At 39.9% G+C, this 17,153-nt stretch overlaps 1 protein-coding gene across 6 annotated transcripts in view; it reads right to left on the bottom strand.

Moving 5' to 3' along the window:
* Positions 1 to 17,153, bottom strand: part of NALCN (sodium leak channel, non-selective) — a 356,269-nt gene that overhangs the window by 46,056 nt on the left and 293,060 nt on the right. For all 6 annotated transcript variants that reach the window (XM_048854413.2, XM_048854388.2, XM_048854395.2 and 3 more), the window contains 5 exons: positions 14,699 to 14,772; positions 2,341 to 2,442; positions 1,838 to 1,907; positions 601 to 692; positions 304 to 426 (listed from right to left, as the gene is read on the bottom strand). In XM_048854413.2, coding sequence (XP_048710370.1) covers positions 304 to 426; positions 601 to 692; positions 1,838 to 1,907; positions 2,341 to 2,442; positions 14,699 to 14,772 — 461 coding nt within the window. The remainder of the gene's footprint in view (positions 1 to 303; positions 427 to 600; positions 693 to 1,837; positions 1,908 to 2,340; positions 2,443 to 14,698; positions 14,773 to 17,153) is intronic.

The following is a 17,153-nucleotide window of genomic DNA, read 5'->3' on the forward strand; positions in this document are numbered from 1 at the left end:
CTCTTCTCCACCCAATCTGCTCATTGGCTACTGTGACAGGCTGGCTCACTGTGGCTTAAAGATGGCAGCTTCACCCCTTTCTACCTCGTGCCTGCAGCTTCCTTATCTCGTCTCATGATCTTGGACTGCCTTCATGAGCTTATGTCTTTTGGTTTCTTTTTCTCCAGCAATGAGGTTATATCACGGCTAGTTTAACTCCTAGCTGCTATGGGCTGGTTGCACTTATTTTCCTTTCAAAATAAATAGACTACCCCGTAAAGAAAGTATTTGGCCGAACTCACTACTGAAAAGTAATACACTCACGCGTTAAAGCGAGCTCGCACAACCACCCGACAAAAATTTCTGAATCTGTGTTCTCGACCAACTATGAAAAGTGGCTTATCGAAATATGGATGATTCTCTCGCAACTCCTCCTCTTGGACTTTCCTTTTAAAAAATAATACATAATATATTTAATGTTATGCAAAAGACAGCCATCAAAAATATCCATTATCATTTTGTTTTTATTTCATTGTAGCTGTTGGAAAAAAAGAAATCTATCCTACAATACCAACATTTCGAATTGAAAAGTGCGTTTCCAAACCTTTGGTTTATAAATACCTTTTCATTTCAGCTTGTTCTTTTTTTTCCTGGATCATCTTGATCTCACTGTCTTCTCTCTGTGCGTTTCTGTATCTCACTGTATTAGAATGCTAGAAGCAAAACAATGATTTAAAATGTGTTTTTTCCTTTAAAGACGAAAGCAAGATACAGTCTTTTACACTGAAGCATTCTAATTGTGAAGTTCTCACTTCTAAATGCACTATAAATCATGTAAGCCAAGCACACTGTATGGTATGTGCTACAGCATAGGCTTGGTTACTTTCAATGAGTCAAATTTTGATGTTAATTCCCCTAGTGCAACCCCAATGAATTCAACTTTATTACTGCATTAACTCTTCCTACCTTTATTGAACATCATCATAGTTGTTAAGGGCAAGATTGCGCTCACAGAGGGGAATAGGAGGCATTAGGCTTTTCCTCAGTCTATTGAGCATGCTGCATGTATTACTGGTCCAAACACAGAGGGAGAACAGGATCTATAAAACAGGTGTGCAGGGAGTGGATAGAGGGTGTCAGAACTGTCAGAGCCAGTGGAGCTGAGCTGGTTCTAATGGGGAAGCAATCTGGTACCTGCTCAGACTCACAACTTTTTCCTTAGCTTGTTCCTGCCATGGAGCAGCTATGTGCTGACAGCTATTTCTGGCCCTAGGCAAAGTAAGAGTAGAAAAGCTGCACCCTTTATTTTTACTTATCCTTTACTTCAGTGCATATCTAGAAAAGAATATGAGAGCATAAAACTAGAGGGATTGAAAACTCCCATTCTGGTCTTGAAATTCTCCTTGGCAAAATCAGAGACTTCAACAAAATGTCATTAAAAATTTCCAGAAGTGAAAATGTCCTCGATCTTGTGAAAATATGCCACAGTGAAATTTGTGCTTCTTATACCCCTCCAAAGCTGGTAGAAAACTGAAAGATTTTTATCCAATAAGGCTCACAAGGCAGATGATATTTTTTAAACTTTCACTGGGGACATGCAAAGTAGTGGACCAGCACTACCTGCAGCTTCAGCAAATTCGCTGAAGTAAGGAAATCTATCACATGTGTGAATATGTTGTTTATTCTGAAGATAATGTTAATGTTACTATCCTATTTGCTTTCTGATTTCCTAATAAGATCTCAAGCCACAGATTAGAAATTGAATGTTACATAGGCATTAGACTTGTACAGTGATTGTAGTGCATATTAATCTTTCCTATATTCCAAAACTAAAACCATCACTTTTGTTTGGACTTACATCTTGAGTCAAGGTTTCAAGAGATTTTCCCCTGCTGATTCGCTGGCTGTTGGAACCATGTCTTAGTGACCTGAAACAATCATAATCAATTTGATAGTAAATCTCAAGATCAAATCTTAACCTTTACATGACGGCCATTATAAAGCACTGCTCTCCAGATACAGTATCTCAAATTTTATTAATTTTTCCTTAGCTTACATGAGAAGCTTTTATGTTCTTCAATTGTCTTTAAGCCTGTCTAAACTAAACCAATTTCTTTTCCGTCTGATCCTTAAATTGATAGTTCTGTAGTCAGTGAAGGAAATGACATTTAAAATAAAAAGGACATTTTTCCCATTTATGTACTACAATGAATTTCATTATTGTTACAATCAAAAATGTACAATTTAGTTCTTTGTATGACTCATTCCTGTTTTAGATGAGTTAGGTATTGTGCAAGTTTAACTCTAGTCATTGAATTGAATTTAATATTATTTTAAAAACACTTTTCCTGTTGTGTTTACCTGCGCTCTTGCCGTATGTGATGCTGGACACTAAGTATTGACCTTTCCTTTGCAGGTTGACCCTCAAAGGATCCACTCAGCATGCGTTGTCTAGTGCAGGCCCTAAAAATAAATATTGTGATTATGATAAACAATTGGAACTTCCACTGTAAGCAATTTTTTATAAAATGAGACCAAATAATTGCATTGCTGGGGACAAACAGACATTCTGTTATTACTATTGGCATGTCACAACTGGCACATATAGTTTTCCTGGAATGCCAGGGCACAGCCTCACAGATAATAATAAACAGGGCAACAGAACAATAGTAGGGGCAGCTTGCACTTCTCATAAAAAATATATTCATATTTCCAAAACCAAACGAGACACAAAGGTTCCTCATCATGTTGTATAATCAATGCCAGGACCTTCTTTATGACCTCTCCTTGCTGGGACACTGTGCCTCATTTGTGGGTCCCCTTTTTAGGATTTGCTATAGCAAATGTGCTTCCCCCAGAGTCTATTCACAGGTATGAATGGGGCCAATGCACAAATCCAACACCCCAGTCCACTGGAAATGATCAAACTTTATTCTGTGACTGTTACTCATGCAATAACCTCCCATTTATTATTAATTATTATTATTATTATGAAAACTTCCAGCTACATGCGGGCAATCGCTTTGAAACCAAAAAGAATGGAATTATTTTTCATGTCTTTTAGACTGTAAGATTTTGGGGGCAAGGACTGCAATTTTCTATATGTTTTCACAGTGCTTAGCACAATGGGAACCCAATCTGATGGCTTCTAGGTACACCTACTATATAAAGGTGTAATAAAATAATAAAATAATAATAATGTTTATAAACATTATTATTATTATTCTCCATAATGAATAGGGAATTCTACAAATACAGTGCCCTTTTCAGGAAAGCACATTAGCATGTACTTAACTTTAAGTATGTGTTTACATCTTACAGCACACACTTAAGTGCTTTCCTGGATGACTGGTGATATAATATGGTTTAAAATTGAAAAGGCTGGAAATCTACAGGAAGAAACCATCAGCAGCCAGGTGCAACAAAAAATTATTCTGATATAGCTAAGGGGACAAGGGACACCCTGAATCCTTCACTGAAGAGGCAAGCTGACAGTCTTCTTGTCCCATGAAAAGAGGGTCTGCCTATGAAGTGCTGGTGAGCAATATTTCATTAGACATGATAATATCTTGTTATTTAAGTCTAGGCTCTAGAATGCATGTTACGGTATTATTTTATAAATAGCCATTTGTTTCCAATACTTCTACTTTCATCTCTATTACACTTATACTTGATTTCAATATAAACAAATCTAAGTGCTATGAGTTAAGCAGAGCAGTGGTGTGAGGTGGAAATAGTAAGCTGGGCTGTAGTGTTTCGTTGGAAGTAATACATCTGTGAACACTGTGAGTGTCCAGTGGACCAAGTGGCTGGATGCTGCAAGAGATGCTCAGAGAGCTTCAGCGTTGGAGCATTCCTACCTCTAACCTGCAGAGTAGCAGTGGGGCCTGGAGGCCTAGAGGGGAGTGCTTGTGTTACCTTCAGCCAGTGAAGTTGGGGAGCTGATTCATGACTGGCAAACGACAAAGCTTCCCAATGCTAAGGGCAGGTGGTAGCAAGTTGCCTCAGAATGCTGGGTACCCCTGGAAAGTGTCACAGAGCACTCCAACCTGATAGGAATGTGGGCATTTTTTTTTTGTACTGGCTGTAATAAACATTTTTGGTCAAGAAAAAAAAATAAAGGTTACATTTAAAGAGATGACATGAATGCCCGATGTTGAAAGAAATGATATTTATGCCAGAGGAATATTTGAAGAGGTCACATTTGTGAAAAAATCTTCACTTGCCAAGAACACTGCAACCTTGGATTAACACCCCTGGATAATGATTGATCTTATTTTTGTGTTTCATCTTCTTTGTTGAGATGAGTCATAAATTGATATCTAGATTGTTCAACCATCCAACTGTTGTATCATCAGGGATGGCAAAGTGTGGCAGTCCACCTTCTAATCTTCTAATTGTGCACTCCTCCATCACATGTTTGACTGTCTGCACCGCTGCCCCACAGTCAAACTGTCAAGATTGGCTAAGCCAAATTGTGGCACTGTGGCAGCCAGTCTGGCCGTTCCAGTCAGCAGTCTGTTAAACTCAATCCAGGATCTATGTGCAAGGCTGCCACCAGGTGGATGTAATTTAGGACTTTTGAAATTCATCAGTGAAACAGATATAAACCAAATATAAATATTTCATAAAAGCAAGTTGAGTCTTGAAGGTGCAATTTCTCAATTCTCAGTGGCTCTCGCTTCATATCATAGAATCCTAGAATATCAGGGTTGGAAGGGACCTCAGGAGGTCATCGAGTCCAACCCCCTGCTCAAAGCAGGACCAATCCCCAATTAAATCATCCCAGCCAGGGCTTTGTGAAGCCTGACCTTAAAGACTTCTAAGGAAGGAGATTCCACCACCTCCCTAGGTAACGCATTCCAGTGTTTCACCACCCTCCTAGTGAAAAAGTTTTTCCTAATATCCAACCTAAACCTCACCACTGCAACTTGAGACCATTACTCCTTGTTTTGTCATCAGCTACCACTGATAACAGTCTAGAGCCATCCTCTTTGGAACCCCCTTTCAGGTAGTTGAAAGCAGCTATCAAATCCCCCCTCATTCTTCTCTTCCGCAGACTTAACAATCCCAGTTCCCTCAGCCTCTCCTCATAAGTCTGTGTTCGAGTCCCCTAATCATTTTTGTTGCCCTCCACTGGACTCTTTCCAATTTTTCCACATCCTTCTTGTAGTGTGGGGCCCAAAACTGGACACAGTACCCCAGATGAGGCCTCACCAATGTCGAAAAGAGGTGAACGATCACATCTCTCGATCTGCTGGCAATGCCCCTACATATACATCCCAAAATGTCACTGGCCTTCTTGGCAACAAGGGCGCACTGTTGACTCATATCCAGCTTCTCTGATAACATATATGAGTATTATGAATGTGAACCCTTTGGATACACCACACTATTCACTAACACTCTGAGCCTTTGAAAACATGTTTACTCCCATTGTTTTAAATAACGTTGCACAATTACATATGGCAGGCTGCGATCTCATGAAGGCAATTATTGCTTTATAGGGGAAAACTTTTTTCTTTCAAATGTTTCTGTGGATATCTGTTTTCACTCTTCTCTGTTGTTTTCTTTATCTTGGTTTTAAGCAGATGGATGAAAGGAATGTGGGTCCACTGAGAAATCTGTAACACAAATAAGCTTATAATGCCTGCCTATGTTTTCGTCACCCATTACACCAGAATCCCACTAACATGCAATATTATACACTTATAACAAGAGCACATTAGATTACATTATACTGAATAGTCAGAAATATAATCACATTTAAAAAAATTGCAGTATGTCTTGCAGTGCAATACAATTTCAGTATCTCAGCCAATATCTGAATACAATGAATTTTAAAGCATTATGTGATATAGGATAATGTAATGTAATCATTTCAAGAGACAACAAAAATGTTCTTTGAATAACTATGTAATTTCTGTGTAAAAGAATAGATAATCACTCTTTTCTAGAAATGGATCCTACCTGACTTCATTAGAATGACACTAAGGTCTCTCAAAGCAGGGACAATAGTAGGTTCTGATCATAGAATCATAGAATCATATAATATAAGGGTTGGAAGGGACCCCAGAAGGTCATCTAGTCCAACCCCCTGCTCGAAGCAGGACCAAATCCCAGTTAAATCATCCCAGCCAGGGCTTTGTCAAGCCTGACCTTAAAAACCTCTAAGGAAGGAGATTCTACCACCTCCCTAGGTAACGCATTCCAGTGTTTCACCACCCTCCTAGTGAAAAAGTTTTTCCTAATATCCAACCTAAACCTCCCCCACTGCAACTTGAAGTGCAAGTTCTCTCCTATAACGGCTTCTCACTGAGATAATGGAACAGCTTGTATTTGTACCTTTGTGAATAAGAATTATTGTGCTCTTAGGTTTCAGAGTAGCAGCCGTGTTAGTCTGTATTCGCAAAAAGAAAAGGAGGACTTGTGGTACCTTAGAGACTAACCAATTTATTTGAGCATAAGCTTTCGAGAGCTACAGCTCACTTCATCGGATGTGATATAGGATAATGTAATGTAATAATTTCAATAGACAACAAAAATATTCTTTGAATAACTATGTAATTTCTGTGTAAAAGAATAGATAATCACTATTTTCTAGAAATGGATCCTACCTGACTCCATTAGAATGACACTAAGGTCTCCCAAAGCAGAGACAATAGTAGGTTCTGATGTGCAAGTTCTCTCCTAGTGAGCTGTAGCTCATGAAAGCTTATGCTCAAATAAATTTGTTAGTCTCTAAGGTGCCACAGGTCCTCCTTTTCTTTGTGCTCTTAGGCATATGCATCTGTATTTTAATATCCAGAAATAATTGTTTCCTTACATCCACGTGTGACTTCCACATAAATGTTTTCACATGCTTGTACACAACTCATTTAGATACCCAGTTGCTTTGTGAGTGGAGAACGCAATTCCTTGTTGTACATAATAAAAGAGAACTACTTGCAACCAAAATACTTAATTCTTCCTGTGACTACATTCTTTATGTCATAGTATTAACTGACTAACAAAGCCAATTAAATAAATGCTATAAAGGAACAGACCTGGATAAAGGAGCAGACCCATTGAAAGACTATTGTCAAGATTTAAAAAAAGTAACTGCCTAAAGTTTGGTTCCTAAGTCCATATTTAGGTGCCTACATAAGTTGTCTGATTTTCAAAAATGCTGAGAGTCCAGCAGTCCCTGCTGAAATCAATGGAGAAATGATGCAATGCCAGTGCTACACGACTGAGATCAAGTGACTTGAAATAGATAATGCAAATTGTCAGCAGCAATGTGCAGGGAAGTCTTTCCGTACTCACAGCGCCACAGATGATGTGACAGAGAGGACAGTTTTATAAGCTCCTTAGCTTGTTTACTAAATATCTCCTTACTTTTCTCTTCTGCCATCCTCTACTCTTTGGGAACGTCTCCCTTTATGACTCCTTAGCAAGCGACAAAATCTGCCTGACCATTCTCCCAATTGCTAAGGGCCAGATTTTTTAAAGATATTTTAGTCACCTTAAATGGCAAATAGGCACCTTGTGGGATTTCCAAAAGGACCTAGTTGCCTAACTCTCACTGATTTCAATGGGTGTAAGATGCCTAGGTGCTGATGAAAATCCTACTAAGTGCCTACTTGCATCTTAAGGCACCTAAATACTCTTAAAAATCTAGCCCTAAAGTGCTCTGCACTCAGTTAAGAGTTCAGAATAAATCCTCTCTCAGTATGATAAACCTTTATGAATTGGAGCTGGTTAGAAAATTTCAAAAACTTTGAAATTTCTTTGCAAAATGGGGTAAAAAAATCACCACATCATAATTTCCGCTCCCCCTCCCAAATTTTCTGACCGGCTGTAAAGGCATCCACCTCTCACGAGCACCTCCTCTGGTTGGGTGTGTCTGCAGTCTTTAAACCAGTCGCAGTCCTGCCATCAGGCCATACCTCCAGGACTTCCTCCCTGGAGGCAATGGTTTTGCTTTCTTAGTCTGTTTTGGCCCCAGTCTTCAGCTGGGTCTCCTGACAGTTCAGGTCCCTTCTGGGGGTTTACTGATGTCCAATTGTAGGCCCTTCCACAGTAGCCTATGTGGGGCGGGGACCCGGGTCCGCCCACTACTCTGGGCCCCAGCCTTCACCAATGTCTTACCCTTAGTTCAGGGCTTTTCTAAGTTCAGGCCCAGTAGCCAGCCAGCCAGGAGCTCTTCCTTGCTCCCCCGGTCCTTACTAGTACTGGGCTGTCCATTGTGCTGCAATTCCCTCAGCCAGCCACACCATCCATGCTGCTCCAGCTCTATCAAGGAACTGCCCTGTCTCTGGTTCTGTAGCTCCTTTTTATTGGGCCCTCCGGGGCCCTGATTGGCTGCTTCCCCTGCAACCACTCTAGCCTGCTTGAAGGACCTCGCCACAGCTCCTTTCTTGGGATTGGTGTGGCAGGACCCTGAGGCCTCCAGCAGGAGGCCTCTGGGCCTAGTCTACCCCATCACACTAGGTCTGTCAGATATTAGAGAGATTGGATGTTCATGTAATATGTAATGAGAGAGATAGGAAACACTGGAAAAAGACAAGTAGAAACATGTCAAGCTGGTTGCAATGTTTACTTGATATGCAAAGCTCTGGATGCAGTTTATCCCTTCCTTCTCAGCAAATGCAGCTGCAGCAATGTCCTTCGTGTTGATCTCTATATGCACAAAGGAAATAAAGTATGTTTAAAAAGAACAAATTACTAGTCAAGTTAGAGGAAGAAACTACACTGAGCTTGATTGCAAGACAAGATCGTACAGGGAATATTATATACCATACATTACCTGGGAAAAACTGACGGGGTCCAAAGTCATGAATGAAAGGGACAGCCGCCCTTTACACTGTTTCCTTCCCATTTAAAATCCCTGAAAAATAAGCAAATCAGACAGTAATTCAGCTAAATACTCCAAGCCACTGCAAGATGCTGAACAGTTTGTACATATTTTATAATACTGTACCTTCCACTAACAGTATGAGGCCTCTTGCTTTGCATAAGGTGGTGCTCTGTGTGATGACTTTATCAGGGAGGTCTGTTTCTGGCATCAAGTATAGATTTCCTGCTTATGTTGCTGTATCGTTGCAATTTGAGGCTTCTTTCATAAATGAACATCATTTAGTTGAACTGCGCCAGAGTCCCTATCCACATTTTTGTCTGTTGCATACAATTCTCCTGGTGAGTCCTTTGGACAGAATCTTTAACAGAAGATGGCAATGCTCCATCGGTAAATCCAATACACAAAATACTATCATCCTCATTCATTCCTGATGATGATAGGTTCTCTCACCGAATCTTTCCATAATGCCATCCATGCTTCCAACAAACTTTTGTCATGGTTGTCTGGGATAACCTCATATTCATGTTCCAGAAGAGCTTGGCACACACCAGATGGATTTCAGCATCCACTTCTGTCATCTTATAGATTGCATTCACTATGGCACTGTTTGGACAGCAGGCCAAATGCACTTTGTTAACACAATCAAACACTACATTTCAGCTATTCAATTTGACTGTATTGTTAAAACAATTTGAATCTGACGGGTCAAGCAAAATGGATTATTAATGCAACTTGATATATAACAAAGCTTTTCTTCCTGGGTCCCTCTTATGCGATCAGATGTTTCTAAAAAGAAAAAAAGACAGTAAACTTGTCTTCTTCAGTGTCTATGCAATCTAGCCATCTAAAATGGCTTATTTACATGCTCACTTCTTTAGCTATCTTGCATTCTGGTCTTCATTCTTGCCCTGTTGTCTAACCACTCTCTCCTAGCTGATGTGTGTCTGGGTATCTCCTTGGATTAAAGATGAGCCAGTCACAGAGCTTGCTTCATGATGATCCATTAAAAGTATGGAGCTCCCTTAGCACAACAAGTATAAAAAGGGGCAACTTTTTCCACTGAGCAGGCGCTAAGCAGCTCCTGAAATTCTTCATGTTTGACTTTGCTGGCGACTAGGTAGAATCCAGTGGCAGCCGTGGTTTCTAATGCTCTAAGAAGATGATCATGATAGACACACCTGAGATTAGTCATATTAGTTGTTTAAAAAAATTATAGGTAACCAATCCTAAAATTTAACAAAAAAGGGATCACAGATTTAAAGGATAGGTTTCAGAGTAGCAGCCGTGTTAGTCTGTATCCACAAAAAGAAAAGGAGGACTTGTGGCACCTTAGAGACTAACCAATTTATCTGAGCATAAGCTTTCGAGCGGTAGCTCACGAAAGCTTATGCTCAAATAAATTTGTTAGTCTCTAAGGTGCCACAAGTCCTCCTTTTCTTTTTGTAGATTTAATTTAGGGTTGAATTTGTCTTAAGTGATCACTCAAGGGACCAACACAAATTGGTTGTTTAATGGAGGAGGCTTTCTAATAAAGATACAAATGAACTACTTACTGTGTCTGGGGATACTCTGGATTTGTGTCTTAAGACAGGAAGTTGCCTAATCAGGGTGGCCCATTATAACAACATATTGAGATAGTTTAATCAGAGATTAGGTAAATATAAAGTAGTGTCATAAAACTTTTAGAAAGAGTTAAGAGCTTGCTTTTCCTTCATTCTGATATGTATAAAAGATCACTGTGTTTTGAAGAATGCTTTCATAAGAGCAGTTGAATAATCTACCAGAATACCAGCAAACTAGTAAAACTGAATTTTTAATTCAAGCACTACAACATATTTTAATGACACACTCAAGACATAATTTTAATGACACACTCAAGACATAATTTCAGACATAAGATAAATGTTCCTTATTCATTCAGCTGTTTATTCCAACTGAAAGCTTCACTTATGCATGAGATAGGCTATTCCCTCAGGCTCAGCAAATGTCAGAAAAGCTTTGTCTGGAATAGTGAATACATTGTTGTTTATACTTAGCATTAGTTTACAATTTAGCTCTAAAATCAATTATAAAATGTAATGCATATCAAAAGCTACTCAAGCTAATGTGGCTTATTTCCAAAACTGTCACAATTCATTACTTAATGATGACCTTCGAAGTTGATCTTTTTGTCCAACAGACCCTGAAACTTAGATGCTGCACTATGTATATGATAATATATGCTGATGGGAAAATGGCTCAGAATAGGCAGTACAGTAAACAGCCTCAGAATTGGTCAGCTAACCTATATCTGAACCAGAACCGTGTTCTGCATCATTGACATAGGTAATATGAATATTTTTATTTTATTCATACAGCATCCAAAAATGTGCTAAGACACTTTATAGGTCCAATAAAAAGATGTGACATGGCCTGAGCCTCGTGGAGCTTGCAAACTATTATGTGATGGAATATGCATGAGTAGCAATAGGGGATGATGAGATGAGAAAGATAAGGCTCACTAACAGTGGTACGGTAACGTGGTTATACGTGTATATCTGGATGGTTCCAGTATATTTACACAAACGACTGTAGGGAGAAGAAGATGGTGGCTGGTAGAGTGTTCCATTCTCAGGGGGTAGCATGTAACAGAGAGGGAAATGGGGGAAGAAAACAAACGTGAGGAGGGTGGGGTCAAGGCTGGTGGTGCAGAGGCAGTGGGAGAAGCTCAACAAGAATGACAGGTAATTATTATATAAAACATAAAGGTGATGAATGATTCTGGGAATCGGGCAGATATTTAGCTGGCATCCATGATGCTGGCTCTGATGGCAGACAGGCAATTTTACTAGTCCTTACAAAAGCTATTTTTCTAGACTTTGAGGATTCCAGATGATAATTAATCCATAATTGATGCTGGGTGTCATCTTCAATTCTATTTCATTTGGTCCCAAGTTCTGCCCTTGGAAGGGTATGTAGAGCCCCCATTGCCACCAATGGAAGCATTAAATGATCATTCAAGAGATGCACAAAGATGGAATTCATCCCATTTTGTATAATTTGCACTCTTTTGCTTTATGTTAAAATATTTAGAATTTGATAAAAAATATTCTTCAGTAAGAGTGGGTAAGAAGGACAAAAAAGGCAGCACAAAGCATAAAGCAGCAAGAACAGAATTAAAAGTCTTTTTGTTAAAGTAATTTGAGCAAACTGAAGTTGTTCCAGAGCAGCTTTAATTTAGAGAAGCACTTATACCCACCTTCATCCATACAGACAATGATTAAAAGCCTTTTGGTGGGAATCTTTAGAGAAGGGCAGCTTGAACTGTTACTGAGTGTTTAAGGTACAAAAATCAATTCTTTCACTGTCAGGTCTGTAATGTAGCTGAAATTCAAATATCTCAGCTACAGTAGCTGTGATCAGTACAAAGAAAAACCATAATCTTCATGCAAGTTTGAGTTTTTCTGCTTCCTGTGAACAGTAAGCTTGGGTTTAGCGGTGATATTTTATCACATTTCACACCCATCTTTTTTTTTTCTTTGCAAGCTCCCTCTTTGAGGCTCCACCGTCATAGAAAACCTCATATTTAGTGACTTTCTGCACCAGCAAATCCATCCCTTATGTTGTGAAAATGATTTCTTATGTTAGCATGTTAATACTGAAGCTGTGACACCTGCTGCGGGCCCAGTAACTATAGTGTAGAAATGGCATCATCGGAATCAGCAGAGTATGGAAACAGTTTGAGGCAGTTACTCGTTGCCAAGAAAACTCCCTGTTCCTCTTGCTCATAAGGAGGCTGCTTCTTTGTTAATGAATAAGCTACACTCTTGAGACTATTATTCCTTGAAGGCCTTATGCATCCTATGTTTGTCTGTGTGCAAAAGGCAGCTGTGCCAGCAAACATTTTGCCCCAGTGGCAGGATCCCATTACCATCAAAACTTCCCCACAAGGGCTCCAAGGAAGTCTGACTCTGCAAATCTGGGTGGGAAAGCACCTGGTGGTGAATATACATTAGGACTGCTTCTTCCTCTGTCCTGTGAAACTGTCCCTGAGGGGGGATTCCAGGGTCAAAAGTTCCCTTGGAAGCATAGGTTCTGCAGATGCCATGCTCTGTCCTGTGAAACTGTCCCTGAGGGGGGATTCCAGGGTCAAAAGTTCCCTTGGAAGCATAGATTCTGCAGATGCCATGCTCTGAAGGGACAAGTGGGAGCAGGCTGCTAGCAAAGCAGAGATGAGGGGGATCTGTGTGGCTGCCCCTTGCAGTGAGAGACAGATAAATTACCAGGAGTCCACAGGTTCTGAAAGCAGAACTGCAGACGTCTTCTGAGGAAAGGAAACCTCACTATTGTGATGGAAGAATTCATAGGAAACTCCGTGCGTTTCAATTGTACAGTTTCCTTTGTTCTACATGAGTTATTCTTGCATCTGAAATAATGGAGCCTTAAAAAGATAAAAGCAGCCCATGAGTGGATTTCCTATGGGATACTGTCTGAGCTGAACTTTGAGCTGACTGACACTTTGTGTAACCCCATTGGAGTCAGTGGAATTTCATGATTATATATCAGCAACCTGTGTGTTTTCGTCAAATGCTGCTGAGAAGTCAATACATAAAAATGTATTGTAAGGCTTTTGACTAGCATGCAGAAACTGCTTATTTCTCCATGGGGCAACTTCTATAAAACCAAGAGACATTTAGGTAATTGAAATGCTTTTAAAAAGAATCCTAAGTTTTATTTGCAATGAATACTTTTGGCCTTGCAGTCACATCTTGACAAAGCATAACCAGCTGAATTGCTAATTGGTCACATTTACCATAGTTTTTAACGAAAGCTAAAGTTGTGTTAATCTCTACAGCACTTACTGTAACTTATTCTTTAGGAATATTAAAAAGAACAACAAAAGGTGGCTACTATAATTTTTCTCAAATTGCATGTAATTACGAGTCACTTTTCAACCATATTCACAGTTCAGGACTTGCACTGAACTGTAATTTCATACTGGAGTGCTCTTCATAAAGTATTTATTCTCATTTCACAACTGTATTTTTCTAATAAATTATTCCTGATTTGTACTGCTATTTCCCTATTAGTGGTAGTTTATAAAATATACTGTAGGTGTGCAAGCTTTGATGACACACAACTGTAGGTAGCAACAAACTAATGATCTATAAATTGTTGGCACAGATTTAATGTTTAAATTAGAATTATTAACATTCAAATTATATAATGTAAAACAAAAACTGGCATGAAAAGCTGAAGAAAGGTGAGAACTCAGGATAACTTGATGACATGATTCTTGCTCCTCTGAAACACATAGGGCCAGGACTGTGTATCCTTTCCTCATGTTGCTGAGCATGTATTGGGACTACTTTTGCATGTGATCACCATTGTAAGGGGTCCACAATCAGTCCCACACAGTTAATAATCTACAGGCCTTCTTTCTGTGTTTTCTTGCATAGTTTACTTATGTGTTTGGTAGGAGTACTCCACTTGGGTTCCTGTGCAAAGATTGTGTTGGAATTCCCAGGCACGAGTGCAAAATAGAAGTGCTTTTTAAAAGTGATATTTTGGTTAATTCTAAGGGAAAAGGTGGAAAAAGCCAAAATTTGACCCCATATTATAAAACATGATCTCTCTTTTGCCACTGTGTTCATGAATAATATACCTTAAGAGCATGTTATCATCGGTTATTATCATTTACACAAAGAGGTAAAAACGAGCTGTGTTTTTTAATGCAAAGAGATACACTGGCACAAATATTAAGCACACACAGTAAACTGACTTAATACTTTAGCACTCATGCAGAAGAAACAGATTAGAAATAATTCATTACTCATTAATGAGATCCATTTGTCATCCAAAAGATAGAAAGCATCAAATCAAATTAACCCTATTTGTTACCTAAGGATTTTATTGATTGCTGTCTCCTTTTCCAGAAGATTTCTTGCCCTGATGCTGAAAACTGATTTACGGAGCTATAAAATAAAACAAGACAGTGCAATTTTAGTTGCTATATAGACAGTAATGGTTAAGTGCATTGACAGACCAACTGGTCAACACATTATGTGATACACGCTTCCACATAAAACACATGTTCATAGACAAGCATAAATTACAACATAGTGGCCTCCATCATAAAATCAACATTTTCCCCGCGGCTCTGTCATTGATCTCCTGTTGACGTCTCCAGGTGAGAAGAGGTGGAAAATGATCAAAGTGGCCTTTTCCACAAAGTGCAGACTGATTCACTGCTACTCCAGTGATGCCTGAGGTGCTAGCCTCTTTCTGCCATTGCCAGTCCACCCCACGCTTTGGCTGCTTGTAGAAGAGGAGACACGGTGAGCATCAGCATCTGATCTTCCCTCCAGCATTCTTGCATTGGCTACCTTGCATGACCTATATGCTTCCACCCCCGCCCCATTCAGTTCTCCTCTATTCTGTGCTGGTACTGGGCGAAGACATGGAGAAAGTATAAACACCTGATCTGCTTATCACTGCCATTCCATTCTCACTGAACTGCTTCCCACCATGGAGGTAAGAACATAAAGACTTTCTGAGCTGCTGCCTGATCTGCCTGGCCCCCTGCCCTGCGAGGAGAAGGAGGCAGCATAAAGTCCAGCTTTCCTCAGTGGCTGAGGAAGCCAGGCCTATCCTTTCCAAGTCTCCTTTCCCCTGCTGTGCTAGTTTTCAGTGAGAGAGGACTTGATTAATTAGACCATTTCTATAAGCAGACATTTTTCTTTGTTTCTGATGTTTGCTTGCTTGCTCCTAGTAAATGCTAGGCATATCTTGTAAGGATTATTTAAGTCTTCCTGGAGATTAGGATAAAGGCACAGACATACTACAAGAAAGAGGTTGTCAAGCCCAAGCACTGAACTGTTGGGATTCCCCTGAGACTTCTTTCCACTCAGCTTCGAAGAACTCAGTTTGACTCCAGACTTCGTCACTCATGTATATTTATTGCATACAGCAATGCCACACTAAGATGATTAGACTCAAACACAGGGCACATCACAGACTCAAAGTTACATAGAAACCCTCTTTATATACATTTACACATCTCAGTGCATTTACTATACATTGCATCACACATTTTGGGACTGGTTTGGTTACTTTGCAGGAACCATTCCCTGTACAGCATGCTCTGTTCATGCACTGTCCATGTTCAAAATACTCTTTACCTCATTTTTAAATTCCCAGTGTATTTTGTCCATTGATATCTTGTTCTTTGTAAATGGTTCCCTTGGTATTTCTGCCACTTACCTTAGCTAGTTCAGACATTCTGTCTCTTAGCTCATTGGCCCCTTTACCTCTCTTAGCACAAACATTCCGTTTTCAGCCTGCTGATCTTTTTATTTCCATAATCCTGTCACTCATGTCAAGCCAGGCCGACATTCAACCGTCTTTATTTTTCCTTTTTATATTAGCATTCATTTAATCCGTATCATAATCCTGCCTTTTTGTGCTCTCTTTTTAAAGTTTACCAGGCAGGAACAGATTCCCAAGGCCACAGTAGCTGTAATCACTTTAACCACTATTAAAGGCTCAGAGTGCTAACCAGGGAGGTGCAAGCTCACCTCGTCTGGTACAGCCCACCAGGGTGTTTCCACTGTTGGTACAGTATTATCCCAGTTTCCTGTTGCTCGGCTATTAGTTGCGCTCTATTTTCCATTGTACTGAATCATTGGTGTTAATGGACAAGGGAGGTCTAGGTGAAAAGAGATTGATCACCAGTGACTCCCATTTGGTGTTGTCTGTTACAGCCTCTGTCACATTCTCCTTAATCTGCAAACTTGGCCATACGGCCTGGGTTCCACCCTGAGTCAGAGAGCTGAGGTTCAGACAAAATCCATCCAGGCTCCCCTGGCATGGTGTTGTCCCCATCGAGAACATACTGTGTCTCCAGGCTATACCACTTCCTTTACTCTCTCTTTAACGACTATTCGGGCCCAACCTCCCTCGCTTGTGGTCCTGCTCATTCACACTGAACACTCTCAGAACCATTTGTCCTTGATTCATTTACAGCAGGTTGTGCTTATTTCCTCTTCTCCTTGTGTTGCCATCGTCACGCTGGGATAATGCTGTTTATGGGTCCCATTCTCTATTGTACACATGCTGTTAACATATGCCAAGTCTTCAGGGCCCCCTATCCCTAAGGGAATAGTGATTATAACTGGCACAGTCGAATTGCTAATTTCATGTGGTTCCTAGGATCCACATTCTAGCCTAGCAATATTGTAAATTCCTTTTTCCCCTAATGAGGTCCATATAAGTGTGCTGTTTAACTATCTTGACCATTCCCCCAGTTGATTTTTTTATTTCTTGAATAAAATATTTCCTGAATGCATAACAAGTT

Source organism: Caretta caretta, chromosome 1 (genome assembly GCF_965140235.1).
Source record: "Caretta caretta isolate rCarCar2 chromosome 1, rCarCar1.hap1, whole genome shotgun sequence".
In the NCBI taxonomy this organism is placed as follows: domain Eukaryota; kingdom Metazoa; phylum Chordata; order Testudines; family Cheloniidae; genus Caretta; species Caretta caretta.